General features: G+C 33.7%; 1 protein-coding gene across 2 annotated transcripts in view; it reads right to left on the bottom strand.

The window, feature by feature from the left end:
* Positions 1-4,645: 4,645 nt before the first annotated feature.
* The window catches only part of LOC148282752 (1,5-anhydro-D-fructose reductase), a 40,876-nt gene continuing 23,902 nt past the window's right edge, over positions 4,646-21,619 (bottom strand). Inside the window, exons 2-6 of one of the 2 annotated variants that reach the window (XM_088224607.1) lie at positions 13,921-14,101; positions 10,527-10,714; positions 8,799-9,046; positions 6,740-6,890; positions 4,646-5,960 (exon numbers count right to left, since the gene is read on the bottom strand). In XM_088224607.1, the coding sequence (XP_088080733.1) occupies positions 5,823-5,960; positions 6,740-6,890; positions 8,799-9,046; positions 10,527-10,714; positions 13,921-14,101 (906 nt within the window). In that variant the 3' untranslated portion in view covers positions 4,646-5,822. Of the gene's footprint in view, positions 5,961-6,739; positions 6,891-8,798; positions 9,047-10,526; positions 11,494-11,651; positions 12,217-13,920; positions 14,102-21,619 lie in introns of those variants that run through there. The other variant, XM_088224609.1, reaches the window with a different exon arrangement.

The following is a 21,619-nucleotide window of genomic DNA, read 5'->3' as shown; positions in this document are numbered from 1 at the left end:
CAATAATGTTTTGAGCATGTCCAAATGTTTGTAGGCAGGCTGGATTTCCTCTCTAGGGAGTTATTTAGATCTAAATTTATTGCAATAGAGAGTAAAATAATTTTGAGAAGGGAATATGGAAGTCTAGGCATTTACGGTGCTTATGACCTGTCATTGACTGATTTAAGTGAGCACTTTACACACTGTGTTGCATTCACCATTCTGCCCATGTTTAAACATCCACATTTCCTGAACTCTTCCACATGTTGACTTTTGTGAGGTAAAAGAGCTGAAACCTTTATCATGCGGGTGAGATTCATCTGGCTGAACCTCTTATTTGGACAAACTCAGAACGTCATTGATTTAACTCAGTGTTGCATAGAAGTATAAAAATTGAAAAATTGTTTTCAGGCATTGCTTATTAGGCGAATGGGTTCAGCTGGATGAATCTCACCCACGTGATAAAGGTTTCAGCTCGTCTACTCTACAAAAGTCAACAGATGGAAGATTTGGGGTATTTTAACATAGGCAGAATGGTGAATGTTACACATTGTGTAAACTGGCCACTTAAACCAGCGAATGACAGGTCATAAGCTCTGTAAATGCCTAGACTTCCACATTCCTTTCTCAAAATGTTTTCCCTCTCTGCTGCAACAAATTTAAATGTAGAATTCTTTGTCTTGTGTTTGTTTGTTGTTCTTGGAGTATGGACAAATTCGTTCCTCTTTCCATGCATAATTCGTGGGTTAAGGGTCATAAGGGCGAAACTACAAAAACACAGTTTTGAGATAAATGATAAAACAGTTTTCAAAAAATAATACTGTCTTTTAAGGGTAACAAATAAAGAAAATAAAAAATACAGTTAATAGAGCATAAAATGTTTTAGAGTTAAAAATATGAAACTACGCTTTCGTCTATATGACCCTAACTTGCGCTTACATTAGTAAATTAACAAAATGATGTAAAAGGTGTTTTATTCTTCTGACTAAACAAAACGCTTCATTTGTAGTTTCACACAAATTTATCTAGGTAACTACTTATCGGATGAGTTTCATCTTTTTGTCACTAACGGGATATTTTGTTTGGATATCGGATTAGTACTTAACACAAAACAGCATTTTTTGTAGTTTCGCCCTTATGACCCTAAGCCCCTGAATTTACTTAGGATTCTTCTTTATTGCCACATTTCAAAGGCGTCTATTTTCTTTCAACTGTCCAAGTCTCGAGACCGCATAGAAGAAAGGAGAAGAGCAACCAAGAACGCTTTCACTAATCTGATACCATGACATTATTTCACCCTCACTGTAATATTTTTTGCTACACAGATTTGACAACTGAAATCTGGTCATCTTTTTTACCTTTATGTAATTTATGATCAAGGTAATTATGCAATATGTGTGTTAATGTATTATTACCTTATTGATATACTTGACCCCCGATAGTTCAATGCTATATTTTTCTTATGAATATAGTGAAACGTTTTCATATTTTTCCTAATGTGAGAACCTAATATTTGTTGCATGCCACATGTAGTTTTAATTCACAAGTAGTAGTACTGGTTCTCTTATTTTTCAAACTTTTGGTTAGTATAATATAGATACTATATAAGCAAGCATAATATCCATATTATAATTTTTATGCCTGTACTTTATTTAATTTTATATCAACACTTAGGTCTATAAATATATCTCATCTGTTTCCAGGACAATGAAGAAAACAGTTCTGTGTGTGAAATAGAAGCAGAATCCTGGACGAGTGTTTTTGATTCGATGCCTCTCAAGTAAAAGTCCTGAATAAGGAAATCGAGTGGAGATGAGTACACCTCGTTGTGTAATTGTTGATGGGTTCGCCTACCATTCTCAAGGCCCTGGGTTTGATTCCTGGCAGGGTGGATGTGAAATATAGATTTTAAATGTTTTTTTAACCAAAATATTTCATTTTTCCTGGACTGGCATCTGAAGAATAAGACTGATCTCACCTTATCCTTCTGTAACGGATGATTGAGAAACGCTGATTTTTTTCTCCCAATGCAGTGCTTTGCACCATCACGTGGAGATAATGGTGTGATGATGATGATTGTATATAATTTTATATTAGTTATATTTGATTAATTACACTAATTTCTTAGCACCCAATTGCAAATTGTTTATATTGCTGATTACCGTGATGAAAAATGACCGTATTTTTACAATAGCTTTTCATCTCTATAAAACAAAAAAACATTTTTCAAAATTCTAATGAGGATGTTGTGTTTTTTAAAAAAAAATATAAACGAACTAACTTATTGACTTTTTAAACCAAGGCAAAAAAATATGTACATTTTTATGTATTGTATTATTGCCGCTATGATGTCGTCGATGAGTTGTGCTTCCATTTAAAAGTAAAACCCAGTAGCTGTCAAAATACACTAAACATTGAAAAAATGGTGACAAGGAAACTGAAATCTATCACAACGCTATAATTTATTGGTTATTTTTCACACGAACCTGTGACATTTCAAAGTAGTTCATTTTTATGAATTTTTTGCTTCATTTTTGAGAAACTTCACAGTACAATAAGATGCTCTTATTTTTAGCATGCGTAAGAAAACATGTTTTATATCCATTTTCCCATAGCACTAAATTTCCCCATTAATAAATAAAATTGTATAAGTTCTACATTATCTTTGAAAAAAACTTTTCTCAAAACAATTATTCTTCCGAAACAGCTGAAACAATTTCACCAAAATTAGTGAAACTGTTTAAGTAGCGTGTAAAAACTGTGGCTATCCCCCTCCCTTTTTTTATTTTGTTTAAGGAGTCGCGGTCTTAAGCGAACAGCCATCCTAGAGGGGGGGTTGTTTTAGATCATTATCTTATAGAAATGGTTTCACACACCCTGACTACTTTTTCTTATTTTTGTGAACAGTAGATTTGTGAAACGGTAACTGTTACTGCTACTCCTTTTTATATTTTATTATTTATTTTTTATTCGGATAATCAACAGCTATATTTATCTTACATATAAAGCAAAACAAATTACAAATAAGCCAATTAAAGGTTTTCACAAGTAGCATCACAGTAAGTTAAAAAATATTCTCGAACATGAAATGAACAGTATATAGATAAATTGTATCAGCTATTTCACGACATTTTTTGTAGAGGTAGTCTCTCTCTTCCAAGTCGGTTCCTCAATGCTGAGGATCGTGATCACCATGAACACTTCTAATTAGCCTGTTCCACTCCAGTCTGTCCTCAGCCCGACGTACTGACTCATCAAATTTTAGCCCCGTAGCCACCTTTATTTGGTCAGTCCATCTATATGATTCTACCCCGGCTTCTCCTACCTTCAACTCGGCCAGACATTATTGCCTTTTCTAGATTGTCTGGCTCACGTCTAGCAATGTGTCCAAAGAAAGACAGTATCCTTCTCAAACACACCACTGATAGACGAGTTGTAATATGGAGCTCTTCCAGTATCGATGCATTCGTCCTTCTGGCTGTCCAAGGCACTCGCATCAGCCTTCTCCAACACCACATCTCGAATGCATCGATCCTCTTCCTCTCGTAGGCATTGTTCACGTTTCAGCCCCATAATGGAGAATACCAGGGCTTCCATCAACCGCTTTTTTGTGTTTAGTGTGTAGAGGTAATAGCTGATGTTAAATAACATTTTAAATAACCTAAACGCCTAGACTACTGGAGTCAAAAAAAAACAAAGACTTTTTTCAGTTTTTTATTTTGCCACATTTTTCAAACTTCAATATAATAATACTTTTTTGCATGAACATTCGACATAGGAAAAAAACATATATTTCATACTTTCATTTATTTTAGGAACAATACGAACAATTATTCATTGTAAAAATTGTGATTATGATTTTAATTGCAAGTTATATTTTGAATGTTAATTAACTTTACGAACTACTATCTAATAACACAAGTTCAACAACGTGTATAAAATGTTACTTAATCTAAAAAAATCTCAATTTTATTAAATACTAAATAGACCTATAAGAAAATTACAATAGTTTTGTTTTACATTTAAAAAAAAAATATGTTCAAAAATGTAAATGTAAGATCATTAATGTAAATAAAAATGATATTATTAATGTCACATTGCCTTTAGAAAAATATTTATGATATTAATGTTAAAATACTGTTTTTTTTTTTTTTAATTTACGTATGTTATATATGAGATATTTCCAGAAAAAACGATCCGTTTGTATTTCTTGCCATCACAGCGTTGCGATGGCCGTTTCGCGCATGCGTGGTACTTATCCTGACCTATTGAGAAGGAGTTAACGCCATTATGAGTTAGCCCACTGTTGTGTACGCTTTGTGGCGCTTGTTTGAAATGCCAAATATTTAAAATCCCACCGCAGTGAGATAAGGTTAATAATTCATTTCCTTAATGCGTAGAACATTAAACCAGTCCACATTCATCAACATGCGATAAATGATCCAATGATAAGAAGGGGGTGTGTGAGATAGGTCAATGAAGATCATGATAATGTGCGTGGTGACGAAAGAAGTGGGCGTCCCCTTTTATAAAGAGGGAATACAAAAGCTTGCTCCATGCTCGCCCGCATTATGGCAATACGCTGTATCCATAGACACAGAATTTTGGCTTAACAAAACTCCATATATTCTATTCGTCGAGTTTCATCATATGTACTTAGTTTTAATTTTTATTGGTGTTACTTCCCGGGGAATTTATTTATTTATTTCGACGGCTTACGCCTTTGACAAAGTAAAAAATAATATTGAAAAACAATTATAATGAAACAAAACACCTGTACACAAGTCTACAAAGTTCTATAAAATAAAGATACCCAAAATAAAATTAGCAGAAAATAGAGAAATAATAAAGGAAAATTAAATAAGAAATTTTAACATAGGTATGCAGAAAATAACAATAAATAAAGAGTTTAAATTAAAAAAGTATAGAAGTACCAGAGGCGATGTATCATAGTATAAACAGTAAAACAAGTATAACAGTTAGTACAGTTTTATAATTTAGAAAAAAAAGTGATATAAAAGTAATGATTTTAATTTGTATAAAGATAAATTATATAAATCTAAGTTTCCATGTTTGTTTGCTTACATGTGGAGCCGTGGAATAGGTGAGTATTTAGCATAGTTTTAACTACGCAAATCAACAAGCAAAAGAAGTATTTTGTCTCATCCCACGCTGTCTCACATAAAAATTTGCACAATTTAAAAGTTCGGGACTGTCAAGAACATTATTTGATAACTTGAAAAGCAGCACTAAATCTGAAATTTCCCTTCTATCACATATATATATTAATTTTAGCTGCTTCATTAAAAATTTATAGTTCAGCTCTTCAATTGGAATGTTTAATTTGAAATTCATGAATTTTAAAAACGTAATTGAGTATTCTGCTAGGACAACCCACAAATACGCTGTTTTGCCATTTTAGCGCTGTTGCCATACGGAACATGGTATATGATAACATAAAAAAACGTCTAATAAACTTTAAAGTAACTTATTCATCTTAAAAGTAACTTTTTAAATATACAGCATATTGCCACAACATGGGAGCGCTATGACAAGTGCCTACAAAATAGTGGTTTGAGGTCTAAAGATTTTCCACCATGTTTTTTTAGAATGTGTTTTATTTGTTTTCCTTAATCTGTCAAACGGAACTTTCTTTCTAGACATGCCTCGTATTTATGCTAACCGGGAGAATATTTCGTCGACTTAAATTAACATGATAAAAATCATAGATTTTTTAAAACACTAACAATAATAAATTGTAACAGAAGATGCAGTTATTGAAAACAGAGTATATATTTGCATTGATTATTCTTTTTTTTTTCTTTTATGCTATAGGGAATCTGTTAGAATGGAAACTCGGGGTGCTTGTCCAGCCCTTTGAAGAAAGCGAAATCACACACTCGCCCTTGCTCCCCTTGGTCCAAGCTGTCCATCTTTTTGACGTCTTCGGGAGAAATTTCAAAATCAAATAACGAAATATTCTGTAAAATAAAATTATAAACATAAATAGTACATCTATGTGCATGTGTGCATGTTTTTTGTAAAAATTAATGTCAGTAAAAAGGGCTACTTTTCATATTAATGAGGAAGTTCGGTGTTACGGGAAATTGAACATAAAAAATGTTTTCTTACACCCGGTAGCAAAGTTTCTCAGAAATTAATGAAAATGGTTTTGATGAAAATGAACTACTTTGAATGACGTCACAAATTCTTGTGAATCAGTTAATTAATTACAGCATTGACAAGTGTTGTGATAGATTTCCGGTTTCCGGGAAGTCATTTTTTTCGACATTTAATACTAAATGTCGAAAAAATATACATTTTGATAGCTATAGGGCTTTACTTTTAAATGTCTCGACAACTCACCGCCAAGAACCACAAATCCAGGTCTTGTCTACAAAAATTTTGACAAACTCAAAACATTGTTGCATAGTCGTGGTCTACGTTCAGGGCGCACAGAAGGAATGCGGCAGTGTGTTGTGACGCGGTTCCTGAGTTGAGCTTCTAAATATTTCAAAAATATATCATATTCTTGAATACTGAGGTGCCAATTTTTATCGAAACTCAACCAAGCAGCGTCAAAACACATTACCACGCATTCCTTCTGTGGACCTTGAACATAGACCACAGTTATAGATACATTTATTTCATATATCCGGAGTAAAGAAACATTTTTTTTGTATTTCTCTAGTTAGCTTAATTTAGCATCCATCTAATGGGCTAAATAATTTTTTTGAGGACGATAAAAAATGCGTTGTACCTGACTAATTCTCTCGGGATTAGTACTCTTGGGTATGGCCATAATGCCCCTCTGCAGAATATGACGCAGGAGGATCTGGGCTGGAGTCCTGCCGTACTTGGCACTCAGCTCGAGCACCACAGGATTGTTGTGAAGGTCGGGAAGCTCCCGTCTGAAAAAATACATAAAAAATACACATTATTCCCTCTTAAAATATGAATTTATTTGACCCACTACAATCGATATGTTTTAGTTCAGGCCTGGGCAAACTGGGGCTTAGGGGCCGCATGTCCGCATGCCCATTCCCGGCCAGGGAGGTATAATCATGTTTCTGAAGAAAGTTTTTTTTTCTTCTGCCATTTAAAACTAAAATAATATACATTTAAAAATTTATCGACTATAGGGAGCAGTCACAGGTAGGTGATGAATAGAGACTAGAGAAATAAAGCATGATAAATAAAATTTTATAGCACTCTTAATTTGGACAAATTCTTCAGACTCAAAGATTTTACTCGAAAAGTGTTGGTTGTTTTTGAATCAACTTACTTATACATGTGAACAAACCTTTTTAAATCATGAATCTTAATAAAAACATAGTACGACCAAGCATCACCGATGAACATCTACAGACAGTTTTAAAAAACAACTACAAAATGAACACCTGAAATGAAAAAATTGTTGAAATATGTAAACCAGTTTCATTCTCCTCATTAAATTGTTTGTTTTTAGAGAAACACTTATTGTTTATTTTGAAATTCCTTTTCACAACGCTAAATAATGTATGTACATCTATGAATAGTATTTTACATGTGGCTCGCCGTTCCTAATGCAACTTTTTATTCGAAAAGTTTTCCCAGGCCTGTTTTAGTACTTAAAAACGACCGCTTGTTTAATCAAAAGTAATAGTGTTAAAATTATGAAAGAATATTCCCCTTTTCATACAGGAAAGACTTGGTCTCGAATATCATAGTCTGCGGTTATTGCTTCACACACTCAAATAATATAATAATTTCTGATCACCATCTTTCTATCTAAGTTGACTACTGCCATTACTGACTTTTACTAAGTACAGTGCCATTAACTGCAACAACATTATGTTAATTACGGTGCGGTATGTTCTAATTTGAATAAAATAGTTTTAAATCTTACGCCAATATCTGTAGCAAGGTCATTTATACAATCTAATCAATTATACGCTGAAGAAAATTCCACATCTCATCATGATAGGCTGTAAGTAGGTAAACAGGAGACACGGGGAGGTCCATGTTCAGCAGTGGACCAACATGGACTGATTATGATGATGTAATAAAATTTCAATATTATATTGGTCTTCCATGAGATTTGATTCAGAAATAAAAGGAAAAGAATATAAGAGTAAGTTGTTAATGAGGTGTGTAAAGTTTCTTATGACATATATCATATATGTCATATATATATATAACATATATGACAGATATATATGTCTGATATATCAGACATTTAGCTTCACACAGAAAAAAACCCTTACATTAAAGAGTATCCAAAAATTAAAATGCTTCGTGGAATGGCAGACACTCGGTGTGAGTCTCCAAGATACAATTAGAAATGAAGAGATTAAACGGAGAACCAAAGTTGCTGATGTCATAAACCGTGCGGCAAAACTAAAGTGACAAGGATATATTATAGCTAGACAGGGGGAAACCAGACGGGCGCCACAAGTATTGAAGTGGAGGCCCCGGATAAATAAAAGGAGTGTTCCCTACACTCCACCAAAGAGGACTGGTGTAAAGATTGTTTTTTTTAGTATGAGCAAACGAATAGGAAGATCCTTGGTCTTTAAAACGGTTTTCGGGTATGTTGAGGGGGTGCTTTCCCAGATGCAGACATCGCCCAGTTAGCTGGTGGTGCCTGGATGCGAAGGAGTCAAGAGAGAGTCAAGTGGAAAGAGTTGGGAGAGGCCAATATCCAGCAGTGGAGAGGGGAAGGCAAGATAAGAAGAAAAGAAAAAAGAGAACTATTTGAAATTAGTACTACTCTGTATGGGACTCGTGAGGCTACTAAAATTAGTTTATTCGGAGAATGTGCCAAGAGAGATTCTTACTCGAACCCAAGTTTCTTCATGAAAGAGCCGAGTCCCCTGGAGCCGAGGGGAGAGTAGGCGGTGACTGTGATGTTGTGCTGCTTACAGAAGGCCACAAGAGGTCGCTGTTGGAAGTAGGCGTGAACTTCCACCTGAAGGTTCGCGGGCTTGATTCTGGAGTTGTCGTGCACGCGCTTGATCTGCCTCTCGTTGAAATTTGATAGGCCAATGAATTTGGCTTTCCCTTCATCTGCTAACTTCTCCATTTCCTGGGAAATAAAAAGTTTTGTTACACATTGCATATCAATATAAGGTATACTAAAAGGGTATTTTTTAAAACATGTAGGTAATATACATGTATTTGATAACTTTCTTCGTCTTCTACTTTAGTATGAGAAATAAGTATAATAACTCTGTTTTGGAGGGAAATATCAGTTTTCAGAAATTTATAAGTATTTTGATGTTCTGATTTATTTAAACACCAGATTACATTTTTTAAATAGTAATGCAACAAACCAAACGCGGTGTATTTCGATTAACTGTTATATGAAGGCAATGTGATTAATTGATCAATCTTACATTTCAGGTACCGGTTCAGAAACAATAAAATATTGCATTTTAAACAACATTTAAAATCAGTATTTCACATGCCCCTGTCAGGAATCGAACCCAAGACCTCAAGAATAGTGTATGCAAACGCATCAACCTCTTCACAATGAGGTGGACTTATCTCCACTCGATTTTCTTATTTAGGATTTTTACCCAAGAGCAGACACTGAGTCGAAAACATTCGTCCAGGGTCCACAGAACTGTATGATTTGTTTTACCAATGCAGTGCCCTATCTACCACTGGGTTTGGAAAGGGAAATGATGATGATAAATGTGACAAAATGCCAAATTTGTTATTTTTCAGGTGGAGAGAGTTATTTGATTTTCAATGACAGAAATTTTAATAAAAATTAGTCATGGGTCACGTTATTCATTTAATTACGGGTAACCCCCCCGTTGATCGCGCCCCGGCGAGTGTAGATTTGTTGATAACGCGAATTTTTTTACAATACCTTTAGAAAAAAACCAATAAAAAATAGTGGTAAATTTGCAGTTGTGGGTAGGGATTTTAATTGTGCATCAAAAAGACATAATTAAAAATCTTTGGGATCATATAAAATCTCAAAATAGAAAAGAAAAAACAGTCACTAGCATTGCCTAAAATGATTGTCGAATCGGCTAGTGCAGACATAGGATCAGCTGAAAAATATTTGATTGAGTTGTGTGAAAAATCCCCCGTTGATTGCAAAATTTTGCTTATCGGAGCCATGTCCAGAAACTTATCCCCCGCGATCAACAGGATTACATGTACTGAAATAAAAATAACTATTTTTCTTATTTCTGTGGTTAACTTCGCCCATTGGTGCATATAGCGCTGCATTAATACTTAATTCGTAAACTGCAAAGTCTGCTATTTAAAAGAAAATAGTAAAATAAAAAGTGTCGCTCATATTCAGTCCAAGGACTATGAAATATTGCAGGGAACAAGCACATTTCACATCAGTTTTCATATCGGCCTTGTCAAGAATCGAACCCTTGACTTTATGCATACATGCTATTGCAATCAAACATTAAAATCATAGATTATTCATTAAAAGATGGACAAATGCAGGGTAAAAAACACATATAACAAGAGACATTTTGAAAAATCAGAACTCATCATTTTGAGGAGTGCAATAATATTAAAACTCTAGTTTTTACCCTCCAAATAGCAATGTGATCTGTGTTAGGGTCGATGAGGAACTCCCCATCTTGGTTGGTTGGGTGGAGATTGTCTTCACAGTACTTGAAGGCCCAAGGGGCGTGAACGAGGTACAAGTCCAGGTAGTCCAGCTGCAGGTCTTTGATCGACTGATCGAAGAACTTGCGGACCAAAGAAGGATGGTTACCTATTGACAAATTATTTTAATGACCCTTTTATATTTATTTAATTTAATAACAATGCATACATTTATAAAGAATAGACACAGCTCATAGTGGCACAACCAGGAATGATCCATTCCTGTGAACTATCTCAACACAGATGGAGAAATTCAAAGGTGTAGACAATTGTGCTTGAATCACATCAAAATCAGCTGTAAACAATGATATTTCAATAACCTCAGAAACAGCTGTAAGCACTGGATTTTAATAACGTCAAAATCAGCTGAGGAAAAACGATTCCATAACGTCAAAATTTAAGCCCATGGCGCATAGCATTATTGTAATTCTATGCCACGGCGTTTCAATAACGCCAAAATCAGCTGAAAGCAATGACGTTGATGACGTTTTAATAACGTCAAAATCAGCTGTCGGCAACGTCAAAATCTGACGTTTTAATTACGTAAAATCAGCTGTAACAATGACGAGTTTAGAAAGTTATGATTTTTTTGGTAAAAGGTCTCACTAAAATAAAATCTTGGTAAAAAAATAAATATTATATAAACTAATGTCAAAAACGCAATGAGTTTATTCAAATATGTAGTATACCTACTATCTCAAAAATTCAAATGAATTAAAAAATTGAATAATTTTCTAAACATGTTTTGTTTAAATAACTCATTTTCCCATTTTAAAAAACATGCAAAAACGAAACAAACCAGGCATCCACCATATTGGCAATATTATGTAGGTAATATACGTAAATGGATCTCCCCTTAAGAGTAATAATAATTCGCTCTCGCTTAAGCTAGGGTTTCCTAGGACAGCGGTGTTATCAACACCATTTAACACCGTTTCTCTAGGAAACCCCTCTCTAGTCGACGTTACGACGGCTGTCCACTGCATCACCGTTCACTACGGCCGTTAAGATACGGGCACCGCTGTCCTAGGAAACCCTAGCTTTACCCTTTTGCATAGAACAACAGCGTTCCGAACGTGTAACGTACGGTTTCGGTTTTCCCTTACAATTCTTAATCCCGTTGTATGGGCGACTCTATTAGCCACTGGCGTATTATTTACTCAAAGGATCTCCCTCAGAGACAAACATTTTACACCGATTTTCACGGTGGATAAGAGGTCACTGCGGAATTCAAGGCAATGAAAAGGCAGATGAAAAGGCTCCAGTAGCTACTCTCAAGAAAACAGCTCCTGATTTTGACAGATTTCCTTTGAGTTTTGCCAAAAAGAAAATAAGAGGCAGAACTCTTAAGTTTTGGAACGGCCGGTATTTACGTAAAACTACTGAACAGGTAACCAAAATATTTTTTCCAACGATCTTTCATGCTTTTGATTTCAAGAAAACGCAGCAAGTTGGCTACAAACTGACTCAAATCCTTACAGGCCACGGATGTTTTATGAGCTATCTTCACCGTTTCAAGCTCTCAGAAATCAATAGCTGTCCATGTGATGATGAGACACCCCAAGATGTCCCTCATTTGATGATGCATTGTTCTATTTTTCAGCTTAGAGCGAATGCAGCTGGAGGAGCGATGCAGAAGTCTGAACGAGGACCTAGAAGATATCGTAACAGTAACAAGTCATAAGGACTTATCGTATGAGGTAATATCATACATGTTAAAAATAGTAAAGGTGATTGTTGAAATAAATAAAAATAGGACACAAAATGCCGAACGCTCTCAAAGTGGAACGGAAGATCTGCTTATGCCTATCAATAGTCCGGCTTCTCCTGTATGAGTTTCCACCACCAGATCCTTACACTATGGTCAAAAAATTAGAAGGAACATACCTTTTGCAGTTAATATAAGCCTTGCACGTAATAAGCAAGGTAAAAAATATGCAACTCCTTTAATAAAAAAAACATTTTACACCCATTCTTCGATACAAAAAATGAGCTCCGTTTAAATACGAATAGGTAAAAAAAAATCAAATTCATTATTCGGGCCATCCAAATAAATATAAAGAGGTACTTACAAATGTATATTATTCAATGCTCCTACTAAAATTCCAAATAGTACAAAATCAAATATACCGACACCCTACACCACATAATGATTAAAACGAAAATGGGTGCCAGGAGTGCAGTTCTTACATCTACTATAACTGATCAATATTCAACAATTATAAATCAATTGAAACCAAAATGTAAAAATACTAACCAAGCGAGAATAATCAATAAATAAACAGAAAACTGGACTCAAATACAAGCTAAATTACACAGAGAAATAAAAATATGTAAAAAAGTGACACACATGTGAAATATGTGAAAATAAATATGTACAGTGTACAGTAAAGTGGGCCGATGATGTATGAAGTTTTTTTATTTTTTTAGACATCAAAGTGAAAGGGGTCTAAAAAGTTGCATTTTGGATCACATTGAACGTAAAAATTATTTAAAAAAATATTCCATACTACTTTTGGCCTTCAACTGAGGTATGAAGTTTCTCACTGTCTGAACATTTTGTTAATTATCTATTTTTATTTTTTTGTCCTAGCTTTAATTTTATTTAGTTGTATTTTATTTTATTAGTGCCTGTATTTATTATAAGAAATTGTATTAACCATCGTTAGAATGGACTGCATAAGTCCGTCAAATAAATAAATAAATATTGATAAAATTATTTTTTAGTTAGTAAAGATATAACTTTACAAATTACAAATTTACAAATTCGAACACGTTTTAAAACTACCGAAATGCAAAAAATTTACACTCCGCAGAACTAATTCCGTCGAGCGCCTGGCTAATATTGACAAAAACAATGGCTCATTAAAACAATGCTAACCCTTTATTACAAAACAAAGTGCGACGCACGCCATTAGATGCTTATTTATAAAGGTTTAATGCACATTATAAAATTTAATTGGACTGATTTTCTTACTTAAATACGAAATAACAGCCGGTTTAGCGCAAAAAATCGACCTTTTCGAAAACTTCAAGCTCTGGTTGAGGGCCTAAAAGTAGTATCAAATATTTTTTAAATATTTTTTGCATTCTGGGTAATCGAAATAGCAACTTTTTAGACCCCTTTCATTTCAAAATTCGGGAAAAAAAATATCGGCTCACCTACTGTACAGTCCTCCTTAGAACTGGTTTCCCTAGTGAAGTTGTACTTTTAAATAAATTTTGCATTAAAAAAAATCATAAAGCACAGTAATAAAAATATCTACCCCTAGTATTATGACTTATGACTTATGTTTTATTATTTAATTAGCTAACCTCCCGGTGGCAGTTTAGTAACAATGAAAAGGTCTTCTCTCTTGACTTTCCCGGAGTCCAACCATTTCTTCAGGACCTTTCCAATAACGACCTCGTTCTCGTACACCAAGGCTGTATCTATGTGGCGATATCCTGCTTCCAGCGCAGAATTCAAAGCCGCTTCCAATTCTTCGTCGGTGGCCTGGAACATTCATTATGCGTATTAGAAGTTAGGACTTAGGACATAGAACTCGAGGCGTTTTTGTCTGGCGTACAAGGAGAGTATTCAATTTGTGGATAAAATTATCTGAAGTATAGTAGAGGGCCGAAGTGCGAATCCTGCTTTACGACTAGTATAACAATCATACGTTAATATAACACCGCATATTTAGCTATCGACTTTGCAAATAATAGTTCAAATCCTAACAAGAGTTAATATGTTTTCTATTTTTCTTATAACTCATACTAGAACACAAAAATATCAAAAAGTAGGCAGTGTACCTAAGCACTCCAATTTAAAATTTTCAAAATTCCTATAAACAGGCAGTCTACCAATCATTTGATGATCACTTTTAACACAATTTGAGCATGACAATTAATAATCGCAATAATAAACTTTCAGGGCCCGTGTCACAATGGGACGTTAACGTTTATCTTAAATTTTATTTACCTACAAAGTAAAATTAAGTTTTTTTATATGTATACACGTTCTTTTTCTAAACATATTGAACTACAGGTTGTCGACTATTATATTTTAAATTTTCATACAAATATTCACATTTTCGTACAGAAAATTTGGTTTTACTTTTTTGACAATTCAAGATAACTCTGTTAACTTCCCATTATAATCGGGGCCCTTATATTATTACCTGGACTGGTATTCCAAACACTCTCGCGGCCGTGGAAAAACCATTTATCTCGTGTATTTAGACAAAAGACACGAGATAAAGTGTTTTCTACGGCCGCGAGAGCGGTTCAGAATAGCACCCCTCGAGATGTCTCTGAATTGGGACTCCCAAAAAAGCTAGCCAACTTGAAATCGGTTAAAAAAAATGGCAAGCGACATTTTTGGAAAAATAACTTTTGCGCAAATCTAATAAATCAAATTAATAACCTGCCAATCATAATTTTATCCGTGGTAATTATCTCACGCTATTCTTTTGAAAAATCACTTCAAGGGCGCTTTACAACAAATTATTCAATTTCATAGTGCCTACCTATACACATATATGTAGTAGGAATTACATACACAAAAAACACACGACAGTAGGTTACCTGTGTAGTGTGTAGATAGTAGATTTTAATTATTACTAATTAATTGCGAATTGCATAACCAGTAGATAACCTTGTTTATTTGAAACTCCGTGGGTAATTAAGTATCTAAGCGAAAAGTATCGACCACACTAGAGATGCACGTAACTGATCGACCGGTACCTATCGCAATGAGTAATGACAATATTCGATCGATTTGATGACGCCTTGTAATTCGTAATACAACTTTTTTAGCTTAAGTTTCCTTTACACGTCTATACGTATATCTAAAGTATTAAATATATATTATAAAGTGCCGGATGATTGATATAGTTAGTAAATAAGGAGTGGTCTTAGCTAAGTTTGTCAATACAGTACGTTGTTTTAATGTTTAGTGCTATTATCATTCTACTATAAATCTTTTCATATGCACCCTCTCGGGTCAGCGGGAAAATTTAAGCTACAGTTTGTCATGGGTTGGAGACGTTGAACGTTGAAGCCCTGACCTACAAGTATTGAGGAATTATCTTCAATGAGGAAGTTCAGTGGTTTTTTAATATTTTTTATTTGTTCAGAGGTTCATTTCCGCTTATTCTCATTCAGTTCTTCCCATTGGTCCAGAAGCGACAAGCAGACTGGAAATCTTCCATAGCTCTCAGATCATAGGTTGATTCACATGAACCAGTGACGTCATTAAAAGTAGTGCGTTTTTATTAAAATATTTTTTTATTATTTTTTCCGTACATTTTCAAGACACTTTGTAATACAATTAAATGTTCTAAATTTTACCCCGCGCAAGAAAACTTTTTTTTTAATCCAATTTCCCGTAGGGTTAAAGTTCATCATTGTATATAAAGTCAAATCGAATTTTCTTTATGAAAATTTGAAGTATCATGGTCGGAAACCTGTAATTAAACACGTCTTAAAATATATTTTATATAAATATTAAACTTTTCGTGCAGAAAATTAAATTTTATTTTATTTTATAGACAATTGAAAATAACTTTGTTAAGTTCCCATTGTAATATGTTTGAATCCCGAAGTTTGTGTAAAAAAATGAGTGTATTTTCATGTTTTTTTTCATTTAAATTGTGTGCAATTACTTGTTGCCGACAAAGTTGCTTCAAATTTTAAACAAATATTCTCATTTTCGTTAAAAAAAAACGATTTTACTTTACGATTAAAATACGGGCCCCAGCCCAGTATGCCATATCATTATGTATAAAATAATTTACATTATTTGAATTGTTACTATAGTAGGGCCAATTTAATAGGTCAGATTTGACATTTGTCGGTTTTAGCTTCATAGTGAGGTAACCTGCGTAAAAACATCGATTCAAGTGAATGAATCGATTCGGACTTCAAACATAATATATGTAAATTGAATTCAGTTACTATGAAAAAGTACTTATAGGTACTGTAATTTTATTTTAAAAATCATAAGACGAATCCCTGTCCCATTCTATTTTCTATCGTAAATTTAAGGAACAAAATAAGATAAGTACATAATTTAACAAAATTATCAACATTCGATTTTTCTGGGTAACATCCCTAGTATTTAAAAAGAAAAAGGGTTCACTAATGCAACATTGCAACGACGTTTAGAACAGAAAAAGTTTATTAAGTTTAGAATGGTCTATAAGTGAAAGTAAATTACCTTCTTTTGTCATTATTATAATAAATATGTAATCGATATTGAAACAATTGTGCAGTTCTTAATTCGAAAAAGTAATCAATATTTTATTTCCGCCTTTACAAGGTTATGTCGTTGAATTTTGATGAAGTGTCAAATGTGACCTATTAAATTGGCCCTACTGTAAGAACTACATTAAAACTATTCACTTTAACGTTAGGTGCTCGTTTTCTAGTTCCAGGATTAAAAATCACAGTTTTCTTCTCTCTTACAGTAATTTTGTTAAAGAGGCACTTGTGAACTTCTAGAAATCTGTAAATAAGTCAGGACACGGCAAAATATACAGACGCGATCAGCGGGAAGGATTAATTAGCTTGGCCCTACCACTCACTCAAAGCTAGCTCAAGGAAACTTTATCTGTCTGGTTCCGAAATTTGATCAACTTCCGGCAGCCATAAAGAACTCCACAGGTGCCAATGTATTTCAGAAAAATATTTGTAATTGGTTGCTGCACAGCGGTAGGGACGAGGTTGTCAATTTTTAAGTTCGAGATTAGCAATTAGCAAAAATTGACAAATCTGCTTTCCTTCCATACTTTTACTTGCTTTTTACATATCTTGATATTTTTATATTTTTTCATTATGTATTATTTTATTTGGTACTCACTCTTATTTGGCATATTATTTATTACTCCCATTTCTTATAGAGTGAGTTTCTAGAAACAAAATCTCAATTATCATTTAAATTATGTTTTTCTACATATTCTTTTTCTATTGATTTCTCTTCTTTTTATATTGTATTTATATCTGTTCTTTTTTACATTGTATTCTTTGTAATTTTATTATTTATTACTTATACCTTACTTTTCTGGATTGATATTATATTGCATCACTTGTTATTATAATCTAATCTAATCAATGTTACTGTGTATTTTTTATTGTTAATTATTATGGCTCGACACGGGCACAGCCTAAAAAGCCTTAATAAGTTCATTAATATTTAAAAGACTGTAATTTTGAATAAATAAATAGTAAAATTCTCTACCAGAATTAAAATTTTTACGTTACACGATTTTGAAAATACTTATTTTAAGCAAACAGCGGTAGTTTTTTAATGTCTTTCAGTTTCTGGAGTCAGATAAATTCTAACAAGAAACCATTTAAGGACCTAAGCGCGACATCAGCGGGGCCGCCGCCGCATGCTTTTTTAACGAGTAATGGCTGCCATGCCATCTCAGACCACCTTTTCCTGCATATACACATAATACACTAGTTTCAAAATATCCAAGACATTCAAAAACAGTTAAAAAAATCTCTTTCGATGTGTTTCTAAAACATAAGCAAGCATTCGAGAAGCAAGGGGAGTTATCACTCTTGGATGACACACTAGTCATGTCTGCCTAAATCATGCTATTACCAAACCACTTTATTTGAAATAATTTCTGAAATTGTTTAGGTTACGTTCAGTCAAAGTTTATAATTCTTTAATGTCAAACGAAAAGGGCCCTTGTAAGCCTGTCGATTAGGTTTTAAAAAAAATTAATTGAGCATTCATTTAATCGATGATTTATCATAACTGATTATGCGCCTCACTAACCCATAACAACATCGAATCTTGACTTGTCGATAACCGGTAACCGGTAGCCGGCGGTAGGCCATTTCCTGTTGCATCTCTGTGGCCAGTCAAACGGTAAAGGTTGCCGACAAAACCGTTGTTTGTTGTTTAGACCATGAACAAGGGCACGAAACGGAAAACTAATTCATTTTATGAAAAAGAGAAACTTTAATACACTCCATGGTCGTTTTTTTCGTCACAATATAGACATTAGACGGGAATTGAGGCCCATATCCCGTAATACAAATAAGACAGAAGTAACATATTTTCTATGTCCAGGCGGATAAAGCATACAGTTATGTATGTAAAAACCAGAATCCCGGACGAGTGCTTTATGCTCGATGGCTGCTCTCAGTTAAAAAATCCTGAATAAGAAAAGGGCGCGTAGATAAGTGTGCCTCCTTGAGTGGTCGACGCGTCCGCCCACCATTCTGAGGTCCTCGGCAGGTTGGACATGAACCATTGATTTTAAAGATCTTTAATATCTCATTATTCCTCGGCCCGTATTACAATGTGAAGGCAACAATTACCTATCCTAAATTTTACCTACAAAGTAAAATTAAGTTTTCTGTATGAAAAATAAAATATAAATATTTTTTTATTTTTTTAAATATGTTTAATTACAGATTACTGAAGTAAATAAATTAGACCATTTTAGCGTAGTAAATAAATTAGGCAAACGAGTAAAAATGTAAATTTGTCGCAAAAGAGAGATAAAAAATTGAGTAGGGAATATGAAAGTCTAGCCATTTAAAGGGCTTATGACCTGTCGTTGGCTGGTTTCAGTGGCCACTTTAAACACTGTGTAACATTCACCATTCTGCCTTTGTTTAAACATCCTAATTTCCTCTTCTATCTGTTGACTTTTGTAAGGTAAAGGAGCTGAAACCTTTATCATGTGGGTGAGATTCATCCGGCTAAACCAACTAGGCAACGCCTGAAAACAATTTTCCAACTTTTATAGTTCTTCGAAATGGTAGGTGGTGAGATCTCGGTTCTGTAGTTCTGGGCCCCGATTACAATGGAAAATTTACAGAGTTACCTTCGATTGTCTATAAAGAAAAGTCGATATTTGTGTACGAAAATGACTATATATTTGCATAAAGTTTTCATGTTTTCAAGTATCTTCATCGGTAACCTATAATTGAACATGTTTAAAAGAAAAAAATGTATGCATGTTCTGCTTTTCCTACAGAAAACTTAATTTTACTTTGTAGATAAAATTGAAGATGAATGTTGACTTCCCGTTGTAATCGGGGCCCCATTACACAATTTCAAATTCACTGTTTTGGTAGTGTGCTCCGTTTTAAATGAACTTTCGTGGTATATTTAACTCAAAACTGGCAAAAATGCAGATTCGCGACTTTGGCATTGCCACGACGATATATTATTTGGACGAAAGACTTGAAATTATTGTTAAACAACATTTTGTATTATCTTCTGTAAGTTCGTGACTAAGATAACATGGTTGCGTATTGTTTAGTATGCAAATCCGCGATCACTAGTTTCCCAGTCAATTTTAAAGGTAAAATCACACGATAAAATGGCTGTTTTAAACGCATAACCTTAAATGTTTCAACATGAATGCACTTTGATTGTGCATTATCCAACAAATGAGGAACGAAGTCTTGTAAAAATTAACTTATCATATTTATTTTACTTGTCTTTTTATTTTACATTCCGTATACAGATATTTCAACAGAATAAAAAAGTTCAGTGGTTTTTTTCTCTTTTTTTTTATTTGTTAATAGACTATTAAACTAAGCCAATTAAAAAAATAGTTTATGTCGTATTTATTAGCGCTCTATGATTAGAGATATGACGAGAGATCGCTCTCTTAGTACATAAATACGCGTTAAAAGTGCGTTTTCTGCGCGCGCTTTTGCGTTCAGAATACCACCCTTGCGGTGCTTTTCGGAACCGCTGGTAGATGAAATAGAAGTAAAGAATATTTTTTGTAGCAATTCACGAACCAAATTCAAAATGCATTCACTCTACTGAGGGTATATAGGTATGGAAATCGGTTTAAACAAATATTCTATATTTTCAGTACAAATTCTGTTAATGATTTAAAATATAATCTCACTCGTTATTTTTTAGAAAAGTAATGGATTTGTTTTAAAATATATTATTAAATTTAACTTTTTTTCGTTGGATACGTATTTTTTTATTTCTATTTTTTTTGTTTACAAAGTAAAATTAAAATTTCTTTATGAAAAGCAGAACATGAATACATTTTTTTATTTAAACATGTTCAATTATATGTTACCGATGAAGATACTTTAGAACTTCATGCAAATATGGTCATTTTCGTACACAAATGTCGATTTTTCTTTAAAGACAATCGAAGATAACTCTGTTAACTTCCCTTAACGTGTTCTACATAATATAAACTGTAAACTGGTGGATTTACTGTAAAATGGCAACTTCTCCAACCAACTGGCAAAATAAAGGTGTTATTTAGATAATTGAAGTTTTCTTGTTGCTCTAAAAAACTTATTCTTTATAAAGTTGTTGCATTAATTTTTTTTTATTTTTTTTACCTCATCATCATCATTACCTTTCCGCACCTAATGGTGCATAGGGCACTGCATTGGTACACCAATCGCAGCGTATTTTGATCATTTTTGTTGCGTGAAGGTAAGGTGATCAGTCTTACGGTTCCAGGGACTATGAAATATTCCAGTGTGAAAGAACCCTTTTAAATAAATATTTCATATCAACCACGTCAGAATCGAACCCGAGACCTCTTGCACGGTTGGCAAATGCGCTAACCATTGCACCACGAAGCCAACAATTTTTATCTAGTTGAATACTAACCACTTTATTTTTATGTTAAATTATTCTCAACTTTGCTTCGTTATTTTTATATTTAAAACATAAGATTTTCTCATGTTAATTGTCATCTTTCAACATTTTTTTTTTGTAAAACAACAGAAAATTTATAAACAATTCGTATTATACTATAATGTATGAGTCCAATTGAAGTTTTTCACGACTATACAGGTGTTCACTAAACCCTGTCATCCGAAACCATGATGATCAGTATAAGCAAGAAGACATATTGGCACATTAAAATTTTTTTTTTGAACGAATAAAATTTAAAAAAATATATATTTAAAAAAAGCAAATGGTTGTTTACTTCTGCAGGGGTGAAACGAGGAGTGGGAAGGGGGGGAGTCTGACACTGCGCCGCGCTCCCCTCACTTCTCCCCTGCAGAA

This window comes from Micrasema longulum, unplaced genomic scaffold (genome assembly GCF_059751315.1).
Source record: "Micrasema longulum isolate JH-2025_06_02 unplaced genomic scaffold, ASM5975131v1 h1tg000299l, whole genome shotgun sequence".
Taxonomy (NCBI): domain Eukaryota; kingdom Metazoa; phylum Arthropoda; class Insecta; order Trichoptera; family Brachycentridae; genus Micrasema; species Micrasema longulum.
The sequence above is the reverse complement of the archived record's forward strand: the minus strand, read 5'-3'. Positions and strand labels throughout refer to the sequence as shown.